This window comes from Calonectris borealis, chromosome 1 (genome assembly GCF_964195595.1).
Source record: "Calonectris borealis chromosome 1, bCalBor7.hap1.2, whole genome shotgun sequence".
NCBI classification, from domain to species: Eukaryota; Metazoa; Chordata; class Aves; order Procellariiformes; family Procellariidae; genus Calonectris; species Calonectris borealis.
Genome location: NC_134312.1, coordinates 42,612,065 through 42,635,268, shown reverse-complemented (window position 1 = coordinate 42,635,268; position 23,204 = coordinate 42,612,065). Strand labels below are relative to the sequence as shown.

Here is a 23,204-nt window from a genome sequence, read left to right as displayed (position 1 = left end):
GTAGAGGCAGAGAGTCCAAAAGGGGCTGCAGAGCCACCCTGGGGAAGCGAGTGAGGTCTCCAGCAGTGTAACCACCCACCAGACCCTTCGCTTGAGAAGACAGACCCTGCTGCGTTCACAGGAGCCACTGCCGCCCGGGTGCAGACGCACCCTGAGATAAAGCAACCCTGATGGAGAGCCGAGGGAATTTTTTCTGTTCCCAAGCAGCAAGGAGATGTCTCGACCTGACACGCGGCCTGCAATACCCGACGCCTGAGTGCATTGACGGCGCCCCGGCAGCAGAGGCCGGCCCTGCGCCCCGCCGGCAGGCAGAGCAGGCACCCCTGCCCTTCGCACCGGCTTTACTTTCACATTTTTGCTCCCAGGGAAGAACAACCCAGTAGGAAAAGGCGTCTTGTTCTGAATACAAACGGCAAAGCCACTCGCACGGCCTCAGCACTACCGCTCAACCGCCTCCCTGCGCCCAGGCCGCCCAGCCCAGCCCAGCCTGCTGCCGCCGCCCCGCCCGCTCCCCTCAGGCTCTCCTCCGGCCGGGACTACCGCTCCCGGCGTGCACCGCGCCCCCGCCCCGCCCCCGCCCCTTCCGGCGCGCGGCGCTTCCGGCGCCGGGTGAGCGGTGGCGGCGCGCGGTCAGACATGGCGGATCCTCCTGAGGCGGCGGAGGCCGAGGCGAAGCAAAAAGAAAAACAAAAACACAAAAACAAAAAGAAAGCGGCGACAGGTGCGGGCGGGGTGAGGGTCCGTGCCGGGCTGGCAGCCGGCTCCCCGGGAAGCCCTCGGGCTGAGGGTTCCCCCGTGGCCGCAGGCCTCCTGCCCCGTCCCGGCGCCGGGGTCCCTCCGGTTTCCTAAAACAACCGGCGGCTGAGGAGCTTGGCCGCCGTTTCGTGTAGCGGAGAGGCAGCGTGGGGAAGGCAAGCTGCTTCTGCGGCGCTGGAGCAGGATAGAGGTGGCTGTTGGGTGGGCGAGGGGCGCGCAGCGCTGGCCGTGGGGAGGTGCGCCCGTCCTCGCAGTACGCTGGCTGCTCGCCTCAGCCTGTTATGTCTTGGTCTTGTATAATAGCCTATCCACAACGCATATCTCGGTTGTGGATTTTTTTTTTCAATCATAAATAGCTTAAAGCAGTAACTTCTTTAAGGTCAGATGAGATGAAAAACACATTCAGCAGAGTATTAAACAAAACAGTGTGTCCCTACTTTCAGTTATCGTATCTTTTGTAGTTAAAGGGGGAGGAGATGTAAATAGTGACTGATGAAAGAGGAGGAAAAAACTTTTTTTTTTTCTTCATACCCATAACAGTTGATGAATCTGAACTTCTCACTGTGCCAGATGGATGGAAAGAGCCAGCCTTTACAAGAGAAGATAATCCCAAAGGGCTGCTGGAAGAAAGCAGTTTTGCAACATTGTTCCCTAAGTATAGAGAAGCGTACTTGAAAGAGTGCTGGCCACTCGTCCAGAAAGCCTTGGGTGAACATGTATGCATGCTTCTTGATTGTGATACTGTGTTTTATCTTTTGGGAGATACAGGAGATACTTAAGCTTATAAAAATAGTGCAAGTTGCTTTTCTGATACTGTATTTTTCTAATGTATTTCTACTGTGCTTGCGTTTAGAATTGGTAGTGTCATTTTCTTATTGGCGTCGAAATCAGTGAAAGTCTGTGTAGCCAGACTTACAGTTCTTTACAGATGTTGTCAGCAAAGCTCTTTACAGCACCATCTTGTCAAACAGATGCTGACAACTGTGTTGCACCTGAATTCAAGGAGATGAGGGAGGTGGTGTTTCAGGTGTTGTGACACACATATTCAGTCTTCTTTGTACATGTCTGTGTGTGAATTTCCTTAAGCTGAAAGTCACTCTAGGAATTTTGGAAAATGGATCTGCATTCACTATGTAATGTTCTGTTTGTTAACTTCTTACTGCCAAAGATGAATTCTGAGATTCTTATTTAGAGATGGATTCACTATTTCTGTTCAAATATTGCAGTATGTGAATGCAACACTGGATCTAATTGAAGGAAGCATGACTGTCACTACCACTAAGAAGACTTTTGATCCATATGCAATCATCAGGGCTAGAGATTTAATAAAACTTCTGGCAAGAAGCGTTCCGTTTGAACAGGTCTGTATTAAATTCTGGAAGTTTGTATCAAATTTTATCATAATACTTATAGTAGATTTTCAAAATGTGGGATTTTCAAGTGAATCAAGTAAAATAAAATATATATTTAAATATATCTGAAAGTGAAGTGAGAAGAATAAACTGCAGTATTCTCTTCTGAATAATACATTTGTGTTCAGATGATATTGCCTGCTTCTTGTCTCTAGGCAGTTCGTATTCTTCAGGATGATGTTGCATGTGACATCATTAAAATAGGCTCTCTGGTGAGGAAGAGAGACACTTTTATAAAAAGAAGAGGACGTCTTCTTGGGCCAAAAGGATCTACTCTGAAGGTATTTGTAGTAACCAGAAAATTCTTAGACCCAAATTTGTGTCAGGCCTTCAGTTTACACTTACTTCATTTCTTTTTTGAGTGTAGGCCCTGGAACTGTTAACGAACTGTTATATTATGGTGCAAGGCAACACTGTTTCGGCTCTTGGACCCTTTAGTGGGCTAAAAGAGGTAAGGGAAAGCAGATGAGCAGTTTGTGTAGCATACTTCTGTGCCCAGCTTGAGGGCAGACAAGAGGCAAAATCTGGCAACCTCAAGAGTATCTCACTTACTTTTCAACTGTGTGTTAGTAAGCTACATTTACATGAATGTCCATAGTCTTAGCTTCTGAATTTTGTTTAGTCTCTGAGATCTTTCTGTCTTGGAAATAAAAAAGCATTTGTGAAATACTCCTCTTTTTTTTTTTTTGTAGTTTTGGTTAAGAGGTGTAAGAGTGAAAACACTGCAAAGCTAATGATACATAACCTTAAGGACATCTAATGTTTTTAGTAACTATGTAGGAGAAGAGTGCTTGTCAAAAGCAAGAATTTCTCCTGACACCATAAAATCCATGGTAACATGAAAGTAATGTTTGTGAGGCGTGCTAGAGTGTATTAGGAACATGACAATGTTATTGTTATTTCTGAAGTGCTGTGCTTTCTAGTTAGCCATATGCGTTAGCATTTTAAATCTACCTACTTTTGGGGGCGGGGCGGGAGAGGAAGCATGGTAGTATACCTGGTATTTTAATTGATTAGAATATGAAATACTTGCTGAGTTTTGTGTTTTTTTTTTTTTTTTTCCTAAATACAGGTTAGAAAAGTTGTTCTGGACACAATGAAGAATATACATCCCATATATAACATTAAGGTTAGTTGGTCCACTGTGCATCTTTATTTACAAGAAAGTACTATTTCCTCTCAGAGCGCTGTATGTTAATAATTTACATAATTTACATGTTTCTGTGTGGTAATCTATTTTTGAGAACTTCTGTAGTGTGCTGCTTTAAAAAAAACCTGACTTTGATATCCTCCATTTTACCAGGGTACAGTGCCATAATACCATTAAAATTACCTGAGAAAATGTCAAAGGAAAAGTGTGTATCAACTTTCCTCCATTTGATTGTTTGCTTGATACTTGCTCATTTAAACTGAGGCACCTACTCCAGTGCATTCTGTCCCCGTTTTGAGACATATCTATCTTTCTGATTCTGCTGTTTGTAGTTAAACCCCTCTGCTCTTGCTGAAGTGAGAGACGGAAGGTTTGGATGTAGCATATTCGCTGTGAGAAAGTTTAGTAAAACTTGTAGTTTGGAGCTCTTGGCTACTACTGTAATACTATTTTTTAATAACTTTTTTTGTGACATTCTAAAACTACGGAAGACTTTGATGATCAAAAGGGAATTATCAAAAGATCCTGAACTGAGGTCACAAAGTTGGGAAAGATTTTTGCCTAAGTTCAAGCGGAAGAACTTGAAAAAACGCAAGGAGCCAAAGAAGAAAAATACTAAGAAGGAGTACACACCGTTCCCACCTCCGCAGCCAGAAAGCCAGGTCAGCTGAAACTTTATGTAGTTATGCAGGAATAGAGCACGATTTGAAATCTCATTCGTGCTAACAAGAGGTTGGGAGGCTTTTTCTGTCAAGTTTTGATTTCCTGATACTATACATCTGGCTGATATTGCATAATTATCTAAAGCTTCTTGGTACTTGTCTTACACAGATTGATAAAGAATTGGCAAGTGGTGAATACTTCTTGAAAGAAAGACAGAAGAAACGAAAGCGAGTGGAAGAGATAAAGGTAAAGTTGTTCTAACCCACTGTTCAGTTAAAAAGCATTTGACTGCTGACTTTGATTTTTTTTTTTTTTTGTCCTTTTTGCACTGCTCTACTCATAATTGACCTTTTTATTGGTAACTTTAGGCAAAGCAAGCAGATGCAATCAAGAAAAGACAAGAAGAAAGAAATAAAGCTTTTATCCCGCCAAAGGAAAAGCCAGTCGTGAAAACAAAGAAAGGTAACCATTTCCATTTATTTTTTCCTGTTCTAAAACCTTCTGCTGTTGATTCCTAGGCTGACTGATTTTGCAGAGATACAGCTGTAGGAAATAAGAAAGGTCATGCAAAAAAATCTTAGTGGTTAAATCCATGCCTGAAGTTGCCAGGGACAGTAGAAAGATCACGCAGCCCATAACTCTGTACCTATAAAATGACATGTTCCTGATGGAGATACTGGGACGGCCATCTTAATTGGTTGTTCTGACTACATCAATTTTTGGCTTTCAGTCTTGTCGTGAAGCTGCCATAACTTTTGCATTCAAATGGCTTTTCTGTTAAGAAAAAGAAACCCAAAAAGAATACTTAGTTGAAAACTTATGCCACAAGTAAGTATTGGTATAAGATGTGGATGGACTGCAAGACGGGGACTGGGAGAGCAAAGTCCCTCCCACTATAAGAGACGATCAGGTTTGTGGCCACCTGAGGAACCTGAACATACATAAGTCTGAGGGAATTGGCTGATGTAGTTGTCAAGCCACTCTCCATGATATTTGAAAAGTCATGGCAGTCAGGTGAAATCCCTGTGACTGGAAAAAGGGAAACATTGCACCCATTTTTAAAAAGGGTAGAAAGGAGGACGCTGGAAACTACTGACTGGTCAACCTCACCTCTGTGCCTGGGAAGATCATGGAACAGATCCTCCTGGAAGCTATGCTAAGGCACATGGAGAACAGGGAGGTGATTCAGGACAGCCAGCATGGCTTCACCAAGGGCAAGTCTTGCCCGAGCAACCCAGTGGCCTTCTGTGATGGAGTGACTACATCAGTGGACATGGGAAGGGCTATCAGTGTCATCTATCTGGACCTCTGTAAGGCCTTTGACACAGTGCCCCATAACATCCTTCTCTCTAAATTGGAGAGATATGGATTTGATGGGTAGACTGTTCAGTGGATGAGGAATTGGTTGGATGGTCGCATCCAGAGGGTAGTGGTCAATGGCTCGATGTCCAGATGGTGACAAGTGGTGCCCCTCAGGGGTCCATGCTGGGACCAGTACTGTTTAATGTCTTCATCAATGACATAGACAGTGGAATCGAGTGCATCCTCAGCAAGTTTGCGGACAACACCAAGCTGAGTGGTGAGGCTGACATGCCTGAGGGACAGGATGCCATCCAGAGGGATCTGGACAAGCTCAAGAAATGGGCCTGTGTGAACCTCATGAGGTTCAACAAGGCCAAGTGCAAGGTCCTGCACCTGGGTCGGTGCAACCCCTGGTATCAATACAGGCCGGGGGATGAAGGGATTGAGAGCAGCCCTGCCGAGAAGGACTTGGGGGTGCTGGTGGATGAAAAGCTGGACATGTGCCCTCACAGCCCAGAAGGCCAACCGAATCCTAGGCTGCATTAAAAGAATCACGGCCAGCAGGTTGAGGGAGGTGATTCTGCACCTCTGCTCTGCTCTGGTGAGACCCCACCTGCAGTACTGCGTCCAGCTCTGGAGCCCTCAGCACCAGAAAGACATAGCATATCTCAGTCATCTAAAACTTCAGAGGCATTGTGAGGCTTGTAGGCAGCTTCCATTGCTGCCACCCATTGTCACTTACACTCACCTTTCTAAGTTGTTAGAGCGAGTCCAGAGGAGGGCCACGAAAATGGGGGTGGAACACCTCTCCTGTGATGAAAAGCTGAGAGAGTTGGGGTTGTTCAGCCTGGAGAAGAGAAGGCTTTGGGGAGACCTTGTTGCGGCCTTTCAGTACTTAAAGGGGGCTTATAAGAAAGATGGGGACAGACTTGTTAGCAGGGCCTGTTGCGACAGGACAAGGGGGAATGGTTTTAAACTGAAAGAGGGTAGATTTAGACTAGGTACAAGGAAGAAATTTTTTACAATGAGGGTGGTAAAATCCTGGCACAGGTTTCCCAGAGAGGTGGTAGATGCCCCATCCCTGGAAACGTTCAAGGCCAGGTTGGACGGGGCTCTGAGCAACCTGATCTAGTTGAAGATGTTCCTGCCCATGGCAGGGGGGTTGGACCAGATGACCTTCCAACCCAAACTATTCTATGATTCTATGGTTCTAAGATAGACTAAAAAGCTTTTCTAAAAGTTAAAGTAAAACCACACTATATGCAGAGTAAGAACTTGTGTTCTCAGATGATTTGGTTTTTTACACACTAGAGAAACAAGTCTTCAGTTTTCTGGATTCATTAATTATACTACATATTCATTCATTGTATTAGATATACTATATTTTGTATTAGCTATACTACCTACATATTATTACACTATATATTACACAGTTTCTTATGAACTGAAAAGTTCATGTTTCTCACAAAGCATGTGTTCTGCAGCATTGATACAGTACTTTTTTGTGATGGCAGTAAATTTTCAATAATCCTGCTATTGACTGTACTGTATCTCAAATACTGTGCTTTTCTAGCTGCTGTGTGTTCTGACCTGAAATCCTTCAGTCTTCCAAGAATAAATGACAGTAATAGTTTGTATGTAGAGAAGAAATGAGATCCAAAGAGGACAGCTGGTACCCACTGTTAGATGTGGGAATTAACTGTGTGAAATAGGAGAGTTAGATCTAAACTCATGACTCAAGCCCAGAAGAGAAAATACCACCACCTAGATGAACATAAGAGTAGGTTATTCTTGTTGCTCAGCATTAAGTATTCAAGTACTCTGGCACTCCCTGTAGAAGTCTCCTATAAAGGTCTTAATGCAGGGGTCAAAGATCTGTATCATATTCCCCCAGCCCACCCTTCCCCATCCTGTTGCCGACAGCGGCCGTTAATGGATGGTCAGGGAGAGAGTGTAAGGATGGGACAGGCATGTTTGGGATCTTGCCACCTTAGTTACTTGCAGAAAGACAAAATACCATGAAATACCTTCTCTGGGTATATGAACTCAATAATTAGTTTCTTCTCTTCTTATGTGAGACCAACCAAGCCAATAGGCCTATGTCTAAGAGAGCATGTATGTATTTATTTTGGAGGAGTACATCTGTGGTCTGAGGAGTGGGTGATAATAGTTTGTATGTGTGCAGAGCGTGGCACCTGTGTTCAAATGCAGTTGTACAGAATTTTTTATATGAATGTTCTCTTTTGAATTCTGCTGAAAGATGTTTGTGGATAATACTAGTTTCAACAAAAATTATTGTTAAAATAGTTATAAAATCATTAGTGAATATAGAATGAGTCCTAACCAATGCCACAGGATGCAGCTTACTGTGTTTACATATGAAGTCATCTTGTGGACTGTTAAAGTTCAGAAAAAGTAAAATTCATGTCTGTTATCTGTGTATTTTTTATTATGTAGCCTCCACTGAGAAAAAAATTGATATTGAAGCCATCAAGGAAAAGGTAAAGAATGCAAAGAAGAAGAAATTAGGAGCACTTCCTGTGGAAGAAGTCAAGTTAAAAATGGCAGCAGATGAAAAGAAAAAAAAGAACAAGAAGTAATTCACCACCCGAAATGCTCACTTTTCTCCCACATTAATGAACATTTTCACACTTGGAAGATTTGAGACTTCTTGCTGTCAGCATAATGTGGACAAGAAAAGACTAGGTAGAAAGATCATTCTCTTTTCATAAGTACACTTTAATTAGTGGACTTGAAGCAGCTGTGCAAAATTGCCAAGGTTGGTGAAGAAAATCTGTGCTGCTATGTTGTTTGAGAAGGCAAGAGTGTATTTGGATAATATCCGTCTGCCTAGAGGGAAGGTTTCATAATAGAAACATTTAGGAGTTTGATGCAGGATGTTAAACATTAGGGTCGGAGAATTTGGTGGCAGTTTAAGGTAATTCTCCTGTGAAAGACTACCAGACTATATGCAGCCTCAGTTATGGTGATAACTTTTGCAAAATGGGCAAGATTTATTACTATATGATGCTTTTGTTTTTGTAAAAGCTGATTATTTTTGCATGTCTTGTCTTGGTGTTAATAAACTATTTTAATACATTGTTCTTAAATCCTTTAATTAGTCCTATACTGCACAGCCTACATGTTGTTTTCCAGGAAACGAGCTCACAGCTTCATGTGAGAATTATACAAACCATAATCTTAACTGAATGCCATTAATAAACTGTCATTTATTAGCGTTATCCTGGAGGTTATTAGGCAGAATGTGGTACAAAGCAAGTGTCTTTCCACATGGAATGTGCTGCAGGGAAAGCGTAATGTCTTGTTACCTTTCTTCAAGTATATTCTTAATTTATTTCTTGCTTGCAAGAAATTGTGTTCCTCTTTTTTTTTTCTTTTTCTTTTTTGTTTTTTGAGGCTTTTCCCCTTTTTTAAAGGAAGTCTAGAGGTTTTTAGTTTCCTGAAAATGCAAATTGTGATGAAATAAAGTTCACTGGAAGAGCAGATGTTGCTTATTTCATACATCTGAGATTAAAGAAACAAATGTAATGATTAGGAGGTGGTAGAGCCACACCAACCTCATGAGCACATGCAGTGGAAATTATTATGGTAGAACATTGCAACCCGCTGCTTTTAGGTTAGTGACCTTCTATTTGAAACTAGTAAGTGAAAATACAGCCATTTCCTTTTTTGCATATGTAAGAATTTAGAACCTATGTGGTTAAATAATCCGTACATGTGTGTTGAGAAAGAGCTAAGATGCTTGTCCTTTAGGGTAGGGGACAACATGAGGCTTGGTGAGCCTTTCAGTTATGTGATCACTTCTCGGCACTTAATTGTTAAGGAAAAAACACTCTCAATCCTTTTAGGGACTGCATTGTTCATGAACGGCATTTTAATTACTTGTGGAATCAATCGGGAAAATACTACTTCAACAGATACTGCGCTGAGAATATGATCAATAAGTCACAAACACCCACCTCAGAAACTGTAGTGAGCTGATGGGTTTAGTCATACCAGCACCATGAAAAGCTTTTCAGAAACACCAACTGGTGTTTAGCAGTTGATGGTGTACAGGGGTGACCTAAGTTCAGTACCAGTCAGGTAGTTCAGACCTCTTATATAGTGAAAGGTCTAATTTCAACAGGAGGCACTGCAATACTTGAGTTTAAATGCCTGTTCTCGCAGTGTGATCCAACGAATGAGTGCTTCAACAGAGGAGTCTGCAGAGCTAGAAGCCAGTAAGGAGGAGTCTGACTGTAGCCAGGGAAGGAGCATGTGTGTATTAGGGGAGGGAGAGTCCTTGGTTCTAATCTAGACTGGATGAGGCCCCTTTCACTGCAGAGGACTGGCACAGGTGTTCCCCTGTTTGTTGTTTAAAAAGTTAAAAACAAGTGTGGGGCTGGTTGCCCTACGCTGCTCTTCCAGGCTGGCATTTCATTTCAGGAACCTGATCTAGCTGAAAGCACCCTACGAGAAAGCATTTTCCAGCTGCATCAGCTAACTGCCTGGTTGCCTGAGTTACAGTGCAGGAAAACATAGCTCAGCTTGGTGGCAGCCTGGCCTTAAATTATATGTACTTCCATTGTGCTTTTTTAACTTAGGACCCACAGCTGGGGCATCTATGTAGCTTTTGCATCAAATCCCTATCCATAGTAAAACTCTAACAGACTTCAAGGAGTCTTGTCCTTCTGTTGTCATGGAGTGAAAAGGCTTCACATTGTGTTTAATCTTTTTCAGTTGTTACGGTTGACAGGTCTCAAAGATTGTTGGTTGGACATTTATTTACTTAAACTGGAAAATAAAGAAAGCCTTCTCATATTCCTTTATGCAAGTTAAACCAGATATGGCTTAGAGTCCATATCTGAATGGTAACTGGCTGCATGGGCTCACTGTTGGTGCTTTTTGCACCTGTTTTCTCAGAGAATATAGCTATACAGTTCTAACACTTGTATAAAAAGTAAAGAATAGAAAACAAAGTGGATTTGGAAAAGGTTTTTTTGTATTTTGGTGAAAAAGGTTTTTTTGTATTTTCAGAACAGCTTGAACTATTGTAGATTACCTCCTTAAACGGATTTTAGAGTTTACAGACTTGCAAAAAAGTACCCGAAGGCTGTATTTATATATCAGTGTTTTGCATTTATCATATGGAATTCATGCGCATATGCCATAAGATAAATGTGGACAACTCAAAGTGGTTTGATCATCAGGAGTTAAATATCTGGATTTTTGGATGTTTTTAAAATGAGATGCAGTACTTGTTTAGCTTTGACTTTTTGACTTTCAGGCTTTTTTTTTTTGAAAGATACCATGTTTTAAAGTTTTGGGCTTTTTTTTCCCCTAAGCCCCAGTGATTTACAGGGTTTTTAATGAAGCTTTTTCTATGGTATTTCCTTAGAGCTGCAGAAGTATATAGTTAAATGACAGTGCTGTGAATGTTTTGAACTTTAAGGGCTCTGTGTTCGTTCTGTTTACTCTCCTGGAGACCAAGCACAGATTAAACTAAGCAGGGAAGAATTCCTGCTGAGCTCATTTTTGCGCCCTGGACACAGCGGCATCTGCTCTTCCCTCTCCTGCATGTCTCTGCAGTTGTAGGATCTAACTGCACGTGGCTTCAGTGGGGCAGACACTGTCCCAGGCGCCATGCTGGTGTGGGAGCCCTGTGCAAGACAGCATACACAGAGGAAGTCCTGCTGCCCACGTGCCGTCCCGTTTTCAGATGGGACTTGGCAGTACATGAAGTTTGAGGGTTGGGTCTTGCACAAAAGAGAGTGGCAAAAAGACCAGTGAGGAGGAAAATAGCTGCTCTTTTTAACAGATAGACCCGTGGCCTTGCTTTTGCAATGGGGAGTTTGGAAGACAGAACTGAGCCTGGCTCTCTCACAAGTAGACCAGCATAGGTGTTGGGACCCAGGTCACTGGAGTGTGGAAAAGGAACTGCTCATCTCCTGTGTGCGAGTGTGATGTCTTGGCTGCGGAGGCTCTGGTACATATCGAGGGCAAAATTCGGAATTTTGTCCCCAGCCATATTTGCATTTTGAAAAATTATTTATTCAGGGAATGCTGTGATGCTGAGATGATTCTAGTGCAAGCAGTTAACTACCTGGAAGAGTAACGTGAGAAACTTTGGGTCCCAGTCCCAGTGTTTTCAGTTAAGAACCACCCCAGCAGTGGGGTCAGGAGTGGGTATGCAGAAACACTGACAGGTACTGCAGGGGCAGGATCACAGAAACTAAGTGGCGAGGGGAACTTCCCAGCTGCTCTAACAGTGTGTGTCTGTGCCCTGCAGAGGGGCATGGTGCAGAGGCACCTAAACCCGCCTCCGAATAGATACGCATCGCTACAGTCCAGCTATGTGCTTGTGCAGCTCTGCTCCTTCCAGCCTCCGCTTGAGCTGAGCGACTGCGGTCGGTAGAGGACGCGCTCAGCTGAACACAGCAGCTGTCCCCGCTGCTTTCTGCCTGCAGATGTGCGGTTTCCAGGAGACTCATCCCTTGGCAGCTGTTGAACCAAAGGCATAACTACGGGCACAGCATGATTTTATTTGGAGTTTTATGCCATCTTTCCCAGCATTGTGTTTCTCAGCATTGTGCAGGTTGGAGCTGAATGTGGGTTTTTTTTGTGCACCTGCAGTTAAGCTCTAGATCATGTTGCAAATACACGATTGCCATACATGGGAAGCAGGAAATAATTATTTATTGTTTGAAACAGCAGTCAAACCCCCTATGCTCAGGAAAAAAAAAAAAAGAACAGGAAAGATTGCGGTGATACATAATCACGTGTAAACACAGGTGAAACTATGCCTTGGCACAGACGACGCATGTTTAAAAACAAATTCTAAGCAAAGAGAAGTACCAGTGGCCCCAGTGCACTGTGAGACTCAGACTGGCCTCAGCCCCTGCCTGCCCCAGGATGCAAATGCCAGAGCTCACAGGGGTCCAAAAATTATTAGAAAAACAGTTAAATGAAAAATCTCTCCAGGCTACTCTGCATCTTGCTGGAGGAGTGTCCAAGGAAAGAGCGCAGTAGGAAGGGGAGAGGCGCGTGCTCTGCCTGGGGCCTCGGCCGGGGCTCGGGCCAGGCTCCGGGGCTGGGCACCCTCCAGCCCTTCCTAAGAAAGTGTGGCGGGCAGCTGCCTGCGCCTCGGTGTGCTGCCTGGGCACCCTTACCCACCGGATCCCGCTCACACCGCTCCGCTTTGAAAAAGTACATGAGTAGTTTAAAACCAGCTAGTGGTTCTGAGCAATGAGAAAGCTGCTTACCAGCTCTCCTAGCTGCTGCCTGCAACAAAGATGGTATTTCTGTACTTCTAAATCACCTGTAGATGCAAACAATGTCTCTACCGATCTTTGTGCTGCCAGTAACTTATGTGCAGGGAAGGGATGAGTTGACCTAAGCGCTCTCATGGTCTTCTGCATGTGTGTCACTCACTGGCGGGTGCTATAGACCAGTATTTTGGTAGGAGCCAGGTGGCCAGAATTGTCAGTACAAGGAGTAACGGCCTTAAAGCAATAACGGTGATGCAGTACTCGTCACATGCAGGTCTGTCCCAGTCTGGACGCCACCTGGAATCACCTATGAACAAAATAAGTTACTTGTTTTCAAGTATCACTGCACCAAGGGCAACAAACGGAAGCAGTAAATTCTGGTGGTACTTACTAATGACTTTGTCGCGCTCTGCATTTTCTGGAGAGATAAAAGAAGTGAACGTCAGCAGACTTACACATAAACAATTTGAGTCTAAGCAAAAGGGAATGAAGTGTGAGCCTCACGATGGGCTCGCAAATACAGCTATGGGAGCTGCCTTTCTTTCCAGGAAGAAGCAGAGACCCGTGGACTTTGGGAGAGCCTTGCAGTGACTCTCGGGGCTTTGCTGAGGAACACTTGATCACACCACGTTGACTTGTCCCCCCCGCCAGTGGCTGGCATAGAGGGACTTGCTCCCCCAGGTGCACTTCACAGATCACTTTGGGTTTTGCCCAGCGCCTTGCGTTTAAGATCCTCAGGCTGTAACCAACGTTAAACAGTCCCGTGAGTCAGGGACTCCCTCTCCTTCCTGCAGTGCTGGTGTTTTAATGTCACCTACCCGCTCTGTTAGTTCGCTGGGGGAAAGTGTGACCACACCCTTGGGTCCCCCTGGGCAGATGTCCACAGCACCTTGTCCTTCTAACGGTAATTGCAGAAGGTCTCCTCTCCACCTGACTCCATCCGGCCATCGCAAAGCCAAGGGCAGGTAAATCGGGTGGGCTGCCAGGGGCTCAGGCTGAGCACCACGTCCCTGTGAAGGGCCTGCACAGGTGCATTTTGGCCTGGCTCCCTCCCAGTGCTTGGGGGAACGCAGATGGCCCGTCCGATGTTCAGCGGAGCGAGCAGCTTTGGCAGTGCCATGGCAGCGCTCCCCCCTGGCAGCGGCACGGCAGGGGCAAGGCTCGCTTGGACCTGCACCAGCTCAAGCTGCAGCTCATGCACCAGGTAATAACCTGGAGCCCCCGGGAGGGGATGTGCATCCCCTTCTGTGCTTCCCATTTCTGCAAGCAGTAACTTGTGGTGGGGGTAATAACACCTTAAACTGCAGCCACTACATCTCCAGCACCTGAAGAGCAGATCCCATCCCGTCACTTCCCAGGGTAGAAAACAGGCTCTTTCCGCCCTCCTCCCCTCTCTTTGTGCATCACTGCTCACTTGGCTTCTGACTGCAGTTTTTCACACTATATTTAGGAACAGGGAAGCGCTGTGCCTGCCTCCTGCCATTATCTTTTGTGTGCTCTTTCCCTTTCTACGTGTGCTTGGGGAGGAGGGCTGGTTGTCTTCTACTTACGACAGAGCTGGCTGGCGCACTGCTCGCCGTTGCAGTCGCTGCACGCTGCTCCCGTCTTGTACGGGCGCCCTGGGTAATTCCCACTGCGAAGGAAAGTAACGCTGTTCTCAAACCGCCCGGGCTCTTGGCTCGGTGTTACCTGCCCACCTCTGATACTGAGCCAAACGCAGCTCAGTGCTGCTTCTTTGCTTGGAGCCTGGCCAAAGCGAGATTTACAGCACGCCTCAAACTGCCCGTAAACACACTGAGAGGGATTTTATATGTCTGCAATCTCAGCAGTGCTAAACTTTGTGGTAAAACCTCATTACTTTCAGCAAGGTGAGGCTTTCAGTGCTTGGTCTAAGCTGAAGAAAATCCTTTGGAGTATATTCACTTCAGGAATTGAAATTGTGCGTGCATCTTGCTTTGGCCCTTGGCAGAGTTGAAAACAGTTGAAGATTAGATAAATAAAGAACTTAAGTTGCTGCTTCTCAAAAGCAACAGCCGGATGTGAAGTAACCCCACTTCTTAATACGCAACAGCCTGTTTGCAGTGTCCTCACCCAGCAGGGAAGGGCCCAGATTTAAAGCCCTCTCTAGAGCCCCTCGCCTCCCCGGAGAGCGCCCTGCCTGCTCTGCTGGGTGCTGTGGAGGGCACCCCTCCCCTTCCCCGCGGGGTCCCTGCCGACGGAGGGCAAGCAATCCAGCCTGATTTCGGTCCTCTGCACGATACAGATATTGGCTAAGAGGCAGATGGAGGAAGGCTTGAATCGTGTTTTTGGGAGACCCAGGCGTGAGGCTCGAGGGACAGAGAGCACCTCCCAGCAGCGCAGGGGGCCTGCTTGCCTCTGCACAGGGTTTCTGCACCATCTAACACGGTGGGCTGCATAGCAAGTGCTGAGAAGGGAAAGGAGAGGCTGCCCTGGGTGATCAGTGGCTTTTGGCTCGAGAACTGGCAGAGGCGATGGTGCCTTAGCCCGTTTGCGTGTGGGGCTTCTGGGGAGAGTGGTTTTGTTGCTTTGGCACAGCCGCAGCTGTGTCATTTCAAGGTATCTGGTCAAGGGTATATATTCTTTAAGGATGAAGCATGGACAACAGGAATGCCAAACTTGCTCGAGTTCATGGGCTGGCATGGCCTTGGCCCAACATGGCATGCATGTAAAGCTTTTAAAGCTGTATGTAGACTGTGGTGGCATTAATTAGCTGGAGAAGGGTAAAAAACATCCATCCTAGATGCAACAAATATCCTAGTGACAATGCATATGAAGGACCTCCAGATAAACTTTTGCCTTGAGGGGCCCCAGCCTCACAAGCAACCCTCAGCCCCAAAGTCTCATACTAAAGCTAAGACTGCAGCTGCAAGCATTGCGCACTTGGATATTTATCCAAACCATTGACCTAGAAGCTTAATTCTGCAGGCACATGTGTAAATATTTTCAGACTTTGGGCTTGCACCTTGGCAACCGTTTGGGGCCATCTTGGCACTCAGGAGCAAGGGATTGGTTTTCAAATGATCACTTTAGTATTTTCATTTCAGTATCTTAAATTTTACCCTTTCCACCAGTGCCACTGTATTTTAGCTACAAAACATAGCCCTCATCTAGCCAAAAAAAGCTGGTTGGACAGAGGTGTACCTCCTTCTCTATTTTGGGGACCGTTTCCTCCCACAAAACACATGAATGGATGGACTGATCTAATAAAGTTGCACGTTGTGGGAGGGAAGGGGCAGGCCGCAAACCCTGTGAAATATTTGTAATGAAAAACCTTACGCTGGCCCGTAGTTGCAGATGAAGTGTGCTGCGTTGGTTATGGAGCTGTACGCCACCCTGGGACAGAAATGGACAGCACAGCCAACCTTGTAGCTTGTAGCCCAAACGATCTGCAAAGACAGACAGGTACGCTGGTTACCATGGCTTTGCTTCAGCATCTGAAGCGTTACGGAGAAGACCTTCCCTCCTCTGTTTCATGACAACAAATTGGCTGAGGAGCACTCCTTGGCCAGGCTTTGTGGGGGAAATCAGCAGTGATGGATCTCGAAATCGTCTTTTATTCTGAAAAACGCCCAATTGTTTTGCACAATTCACCAGGTATTTATTAAAATGACTGAAAGAAAGAATAACTGGCTGTAACAGGTAGTTTTCCTCTCTTGCAAAGGAGGTGGTGAAGTTCATCTCCTTTGCTTCATGGCAATCCATTAGCTTTGCTACAGCTCCTACAAGGGCTGGTTGCCCCTCTACTAAATCCAGAGGGGACGTGTAGGCAAATTGCTGGAAGGCACTGGTATTACGGGAGGAGTAGGGAGAAGGAGCATGTCCAGGCTGTGGTCCTGTCTTTTAGCATGATGGCCACAACTTAAGATAATCTAGAGGCAAGGGCATTAAATCATCTAATGATCCTCTGTCTACTACAAGCCGTTCAGTTCGACCCAGCATCCTATATCCAGCTCAAAGATTACAGTGCAGCCAAATGCTTCAGTCCTGGAAAAACAAACCCCGTGACAGAAGCAGAGGGGAGGCGAGGGCGCAGCGGTACCTGAGGGCTGTACAGCAGCACGATGACTGACTGCGTGAGAGATGTGGAGAGGTGCCGGCAGCACAGGAGGCGAACAAACACCGACTCTCTCTTGAGCCTCTGCCGACTCGAAGGGGAGACCTGGCCCTTTCTTTTTGTGGCTGTTTGGTGCCGGCTCTGGGAAGAGGACACACTGCTTGGGCTCCTGAGGGTGCAGCGGCAGAGCAGAGGCTGTTCCCAACATCAACCATAGACAGCTGCATCCCGGAGGATGGTGAAGGACCGAATCACAGGACCCTCCCCGTCCCGGGCGGCCACCGGCTGAGGCACACGCTGGGGATGTGGTAGCTGCAATAATTGTACCCAGAGGAAACTGCTCCACAGCTGGGAAGGAGGGAGAGAAACGAGAGGTTCCCCAAAGGTCCAGACCCAAGGATGTCTCCCAAAGCTGGGCAGACACACAGCTTCTAGCTACAGTCGCTATCACCGCTGACTCCAAGTGAGAATAATCTTATTTCCTCATTTTCCCTCATGCAACTGTCTGGGCTGCTCCTTTACAAACAACATGTTAAACAGCACTGCGCCTTAGAGCCAGGTAAGGTGCGTTTCACCGCAGTTTCCAGATGCTGACTCTTGCCATGTCCTGTGAGCAAGGTCAAAAAGCAACACGCTGTCACCTCTCACGGCTCCCGCATCCAAATATCTTCTCTGCAAGCAAGAACCTGTGTGTGTCATTCAGACACCCCACCAGCTTCAGCTCATCCCTTCAAGTCCTAAATGCATATGTGCATCTCCGCAGAAAATATGAAATAGCTTCAGGTCAAAATCTAACCCTAGAGCCACTGTTGCAAGCCGTTGCTTTCCCATAGCCATGGTTAGTTCTTTGGAAACTGTGGTTGGGGAAAAACGATGCTTGCAGAGCTGCAGACATCTCTTTACGTGCCGGTATTTCCTCAGCCCTTGGCATGGCTTGTGGTGCCATGCGGAGGCTGCCTGCCAGAGCTGGGACCTCGTCCCACCATGCACTGCAGCCCACAGCCATTGCCGTTGCCTGGTTTTTGGCCACTCCTTGGCTATATCTGACTGCTTGATGGCTGTCATTTTCCTCCTGGAAACAAAATACAACTGGCATATTTAAAAAAAAATGCAGTGTTTTTTTTCCTCCCTAAAATGGGGACATGAGAACATCTTGTGCACACAGACAGAAAATAAGCCTACAACACCTGGAAAACAGTTCATTGAATCTTCAACAGAAATCTAGAGTTTCTGTGTCAAAATGGCAATGCTGTTCACGGTTTAGATGGAGAAATGCAATGCTTACCTGCGTATAGTGGCCGCATGCTCCTCTGCAGTTATTGGTGGCGTAATTGTAAGCGCTGACCTCGCTGTACCAAGAGGTGATGGCTCCTTGCACAGTGAAAATGGAAAGTGAGCCAGTCCAGAGGTTTTCTCCAACGGGGGTAAATTTGGGGTGAGCCTGCCCTGGATCTTTGAGGTATGTATTATGTTTAAACAGGCATTTCTTTGCCCAAGCTTTCGCGGTCTTTGCCAAATCTGGATCCCAACTCTGCAAAATAAAGACAACTGAAAATCACTCTGGTATTTTAGCAATGCAGTAATTCAGAGCGATGTTCTGGAAAAAGCTGGGTGTCAGAAGCGTACATGCTTCATGTTCGTTTGGTTTTGCTTCTGCTGAGACTTACAGAGCTACGTGGTAAATTGGCTTGTAGGTTCATTTCTGATTTGAACTTAGTTACTCATTAAACTTGAGGAAGTTTTTGTGGTGATTGGTGGTCTTGGCTGACTGGCTGTTGGACACCAAGAGCTGTACATCAGTCAAATACAGTGTTTGGGGAGCAATGTGCATTTCCAGGCTGTGCCGGCCATGAAAGAATGTTAATTTAATTTAAACAGTGAATTTACAGGCAATCTGGGGATTGGGGGGTATGCTTACCATACCAGTCAGACTGGAGTGCAGCCTCATGCATTAAGGCCACTGCTTGCAGGTCAGTTCACAAGCGATTTTTGGGACACTTTAAACTCAACCCCTTGGTTTGCATCTTTGTGTTTGGTGGCTTCAAATGTTAGTGCTGAATTCATATTTGTGGAATCATTCATTCACTTGCTATTCAATCCTACAGAAAGTGGTTATTTAAGCAATTGAGTTATACAAACGTGTTTTGTTTGCACTGGAGGTGGTGTCTGGTTTTGCTGGGTTTTCTTGTGCACAGATTTGGTTGAGCAAATACTGCATTGTACCTCCTGGAAAATGCTGTACCACGAGTGTATGCCTGTACTTCTAGTTACACTTTCTGTCATGTAAATGAAGTTGTTCAGCACTGCTGAACTATTTTGGATTGCACAGTTTGAAAAAATAAACTTTTTTTATTTGTCCTTTTCTATATGGATTAAAATATTGCAGTTGCTTCTGCAAACAATAGAATCGCTAGAGAAATTGTTTTGAATGGATCAGTAACAGTGATTAGGGAAAAGGACTTGGAGGTTGTTAGATTTTATGGCTATGTTTTACATAATATAATTTTTTTGTACCATAGATAAGTATGAAACAATTTGTGTATTGTTTATGCTACCAATAAGTAATTAAAAATTGCAAGATCATACCAAAATACATCTACAGAGATTTGAAAATACTTTGTAACCCATGCCTTCCATTTCTTCCTATGGCTGACATTGGAGGGGGGGAGGGGGCGTGTATTTTCCCACAAAACTAACACATAAATAATTTGCCTAGGAACTCAGTGTATCAAATATTAAAGGTAAACTTGGGGCAGGGGATCTTATTTCAAGTGAGCAGTTGATATTTGCTTAGATGATAACTTTTAAGGACAATGAACAAAAATCTGGCATTGTACAGAAGTTATCTTCCAGCCCTAGCATTACTGCAAGTTAAGACAGAGGCTGCAGTTTACATCTTGGCAATGCTCTGAGGTCGCAAGGAGAACACCATGATGAAAGATGTGTGACAGCGGCAGATGCACCTTGGTGCTTCACAGTCTTGTTTTTCACATCCTGCTTTTTAAGAGTCCGCACATCTCTTTTCTCCTTCATCTTATAATAGTATTAATAATAAGTTTAAAGTTCCATAAAGGTATACATAATAATAAGTTTAAAGGTAAATTAGTAAGTTTAAATATGCTTTCCTTTTTTTGTGTGAATGCTTACAGTTGAAAAAGCAATGTGCAGAAACTGATCATTCAGAATGATCTTTAGTTTAACTATAGTTATACTCCTTACGTGCTTACGAAACTGTGTTTATGCAAAAAGATTGGGCTAAACTGCATGGGGAAAAATGCACAGGAGAGGGAGGTTTGCATATATATATCACTGCTGTTTGAGAAAATAGTAATTACAAATCTTTTTCCCCATGAACTATTTCTCAGTTTTGGTTTTATAACTCAGATGAGTTGCTTGCTGATTTAGGGAGGGAAAACCAAACATACGGTACGTAAAAAGTGATGCAAAGCAGCAGTAAGTCAAAGGAGACTGTTGTGAAGCCCTGATGAAGCTGGTGAGACTCTTTCTGCTGGTTTTGAAGAGTCTTGGAACAGACCTAAGCAATGCTTTGGGTGAATGGGAAAGGGGTCACATTTGTCAGGTAAAAAAAACTTAGATCAGCATTCTCATTTTATAATAAACCTATTACAAACATAGATGGTTGGGCTTTGTTACTTGCAGTTAAAGGAGTTTCTGTCTTCTATTTTCTTTTAAAAACTATTTTTCCAAAAGGTAGAAGTGCCCTGAGTTCATAGTCTTCATTTTTACAGATCTAGGTGGACAGTTATCTACAGCAAACAGAAGTTCCCTGTGAAATAAAGAAGTCATCTTCTTTTCCTCATTTTTGAAGTGCTAAAGGCCATTCAAAAATGAAACATGCTGTTTTCAATTCCAATGCTTTTACTTTCCTAATAGATTTTATCATGTATTGTACTGCTTTCTCCATGTTAAATTCTTCCTGGGAGAGGTCATACTTAAGACCAGGGGTTTTGCAGTGCTTACCATGATTTAGTTCTTGTTTTATTTATAATAATCTTTATTTGTTTGTTTGTTTCTTAAGCCATTTTTTTCAGATTTCAGTTCTTCAGTTTTTCAAAAGGAAAAATTAGGCACAATTTAAAAAGATGAATACTGCTCTTTTAATACATCATAGCAAGATTCTGTTAGAGTAGGGCTAGTAAAGCAATCTAGAAAACAGAGTTTGGGGCAATATGTAGTGGAAGTTCAGGATAACTGGCTGAAGAAAGCTTAAACAAAAGACACATCTAGAAGAGAAACTAAGTTGTTTCCTGTCAGGCTTGCAACTCGAGCTTGCTCGCTGCTCACTCACCCCTCCCTAATGGGCACTTCTTTCTTAGTGTTTGACAACCAGAAATGGAAAATGAGCTTTTTTTTTTTGAACTTTGGTTTAGGGTGTTGCTAATTACAGACATGGTTATGTCCGCTTCTGGTGGTGACCATGCGAGATAGTAAGAAAGAGGAGCAAAAGGAAAGAGATCAGAATTAGGACAATCACTATGGTCCATCTGAGACATCTGTGGAGGTTATCCCAAGAAGAAACACGCTATCTCAAGTATTACCCAGTCAAAGCACAAAAGGTGGTGGATGTTGCAAGAGACAGCTCCCAAGCTACTGGAATTGAACATCTCACAAATCAGAGATGGGCTTCTCAGCCATAAGCCCAGCTTTGTGCACACATTTACAGCTTCCTCCTTGCTGGGTTTTGCATGTGCCACCCAGCAGGGAGACAAGTGTCACGAGTCATCTGAAATGAGAGGTGGCCACTTCTGGGTATATTTCGAATCACGACCGGCTGTCCTTTGCACGGTGGCTGCAGACACTGCCCCCGACGTGGCCAGGGAGAAGGCAGGGGGGCACAGCGGCTCGGGACCTGATGCCTCCAGCGCTCGCTCCTGCTGCACTTGTTGCTTTTTGGCTTCGCCTGCAGCCCCAGCACCTGGGAACAACTGCTCTCTTGGCTCAGTCCGTGAGAGCCTTGCAAAGAAAGCTTAGAGAAAGCTCTCCAGTGTCGTTTGGCAACGGTCCCTGCCCTTGCCGACTCAAGTATGAAAGGTTGTGCTTAGGTCTGCACATAAATTACACCCCGGGCTGTTGAGCTGCGGTGCCTTGGAACGAGGAGGCTTTTCACAGCACAAAATGACAGCATTAGGTTGAGGGTTGAAATCTTGGGTTTCAAATGAGGAAATTAAGCGAGGCAAAACTATACACGTACCTGATCGTATAAAGCCATCTAATAATCAGAGCCTTTTTCTCTGCTTTAAAAAGAAGTAGCTCTTATGACCCCAGGAGGTTGGTTTTTTTTTTCCCTTTTTTCTTTTGTTTTGTTTTTTCTTTTTTTTGCATTTGATCACAAAAACAATCTTTGAGAATCATAAACACCATCACAATGCTACACACTTGCACGTAAGTCGTGAAGATCCCCTTACCATGTAAAGCATGTTGCTGGCTGGTGGATTCACTCCAGACCGGAATCTGTTATGGGTTCGCACACATTCCTCAATAAACTTTGGATCTCCAACATCAGGTAATGTCGGTGGTTCATAGGAGTCAGAGGAACGACAGAAGTGCAGTAAAGCCAGCACACAAGCAGAAAATCTGCTTGTCATGATTCTCAGCCTCTGGTCTTCCAGCTTTAAGAGCAGAGTGTTTCAGCTGTATGAGGTGGTTTTAGCTTCACCAGCAGCGTTCTGCTTGGAAGGCTTGTGGGCTGGACTTATCTTAGCCATGGTAATTGAATATGGCGTTGGTCACAGGAAATGAGTCAGATCTCAGGAGCGTTGCTATGAGAATAAGGAAATGAAGCTACAAGTTCACATCAGAGCTGTGGCAGCTTTGTCTCTCTCTTTTTTTTCTTCTTTCTTTAATTCTGGTGGGCAGGCTGCTTCTCTCCTGTCCTTTAGGCTTCTTTGTTTCTGTTTCTTTGGCCCTCACCATCCCATCCATAGCAATCACTAAAGTTTTGGATAAATTTTCTGCTTTTCATGAAAATAGCATTGCTGTTAAGGCTGTTACTCTGAGCCAAAATGCTGTGAGAAATAATTGATTTGAACTATGACTTTTACTACAGTATGAACAGTCACTTTGGTTGTACCTCGAGTTATTGGAGGGGTAACTTTGGCTGAGAACTGCAATTTAAATATGCTGCACTTATTGATGGATTTCTGCTGTGATCACACGCTTGTGCTATGTGTTGCTATCAACTTCTCCACCCAAGCTTTAGCGATTCGTAATTCATTCCTTGCAGCCCAAGCCCCCAGCAGAGCTGGGTGCTATGAAGGTTGGAGCTGTCTCGTGCCGGGTGCCCAGCACCCACACTGGATTTCACAGCCAGGAGTTGGGAGCTGACGTCCCGTGCACGTTACGTCAGGTGCCCAACACTCCCTGCTTAGACCCACCACCCTCTTCCTCACACTGCCCTTGACGATCACCTGTCCATCAAGCTCAGGCCCTTTCCCACAGTCCCAACCTGGACAGCTCTGTGGGAATGAGGTTGGGTTTCTTCCCACTCCAGGTTTCGTTTTAGGAATCTGCATCCTTTGAACAGCTGGGTGTAGGTCCCAGTTATCAATTCTGCGCAT

General features: G+C 44.8%; 2 protein-coding genes across 3 annotated transcripts; one reads left to right on the top strand and one right to left on the bottom strand.

The window, feature by feature from the left end:
- The first annotated feature begins 582 nt into the window (after nt 1-582).
- Nucleotides 583-8,387, top strand: KRR1 (KRR1 small subunit processome component). The gene is made up of 10 exons (XM_075150141.1): nt 583-721; nt 1,297-1,472; nt 1,983-2,117; nt 2,324-2,449; nt 2,536-2,619; nt 3,241-3,297; nt 3,810-3,980; nt 4,150-4,227; nt 4,350-4,443; nt 7,741-8,387. The coding sequence occupies exons 1-10, from the start codon at nt 637-639 to the stop codon at nt 7,881-7,883; spliced, it is 1,149 nt and encodes a 382-aa protein (XP_075006242.1). The 5' UTR covers nt 583-636; the 3' UTR covers nt 7,884-8,387.
- A 3,572-nt stretch (nt 8,388-11,959) lies between these two features.
- LOC142082213 (glioma pathogenesis-related protein 1-like) lies at nt 11,960-22,382 on the bottom strand. 2 transcript variants are annotated; one of them, XM_075150155.1, is made up of 6 exons: nt 22,053-22,376; nt 17,912-18,157; nt 15,849-15,958; nt 14,102-14,184; nt 12,943-12,969; nt 11,960-12,858 (listed from the first exon to the last, which is right to left on the bottom strand). In XM_075150155.1, exons 1-6 carry the CDS (start codon nt 22,230-22,232, stop codon nt 12,707-12,709), a joined length of 798 nt encoding a protein of 265 aa, XP_075006256.1. In that variant the 5' UTR covers nt 22,233-22,376; the 3' UTR covers nt 11,960-12,706. The 2 variants fall into 2 exon arrangements, with proteins under 2 accessions (XP_075006256.1, XP_075006266.1); XM_075150165.1 differs by lacking the exons at nt 11,960-12,858; nt 12,943-12,969; nt 14,102-14,184; nt 15,849-15,958 and adding an exon at nt 16,472-16,767 and having other exon boundaries at nt 22,053-22,382.
- Between the last annotated feature and the right edge of the window lie 822 nt (nt 22,383-23,204).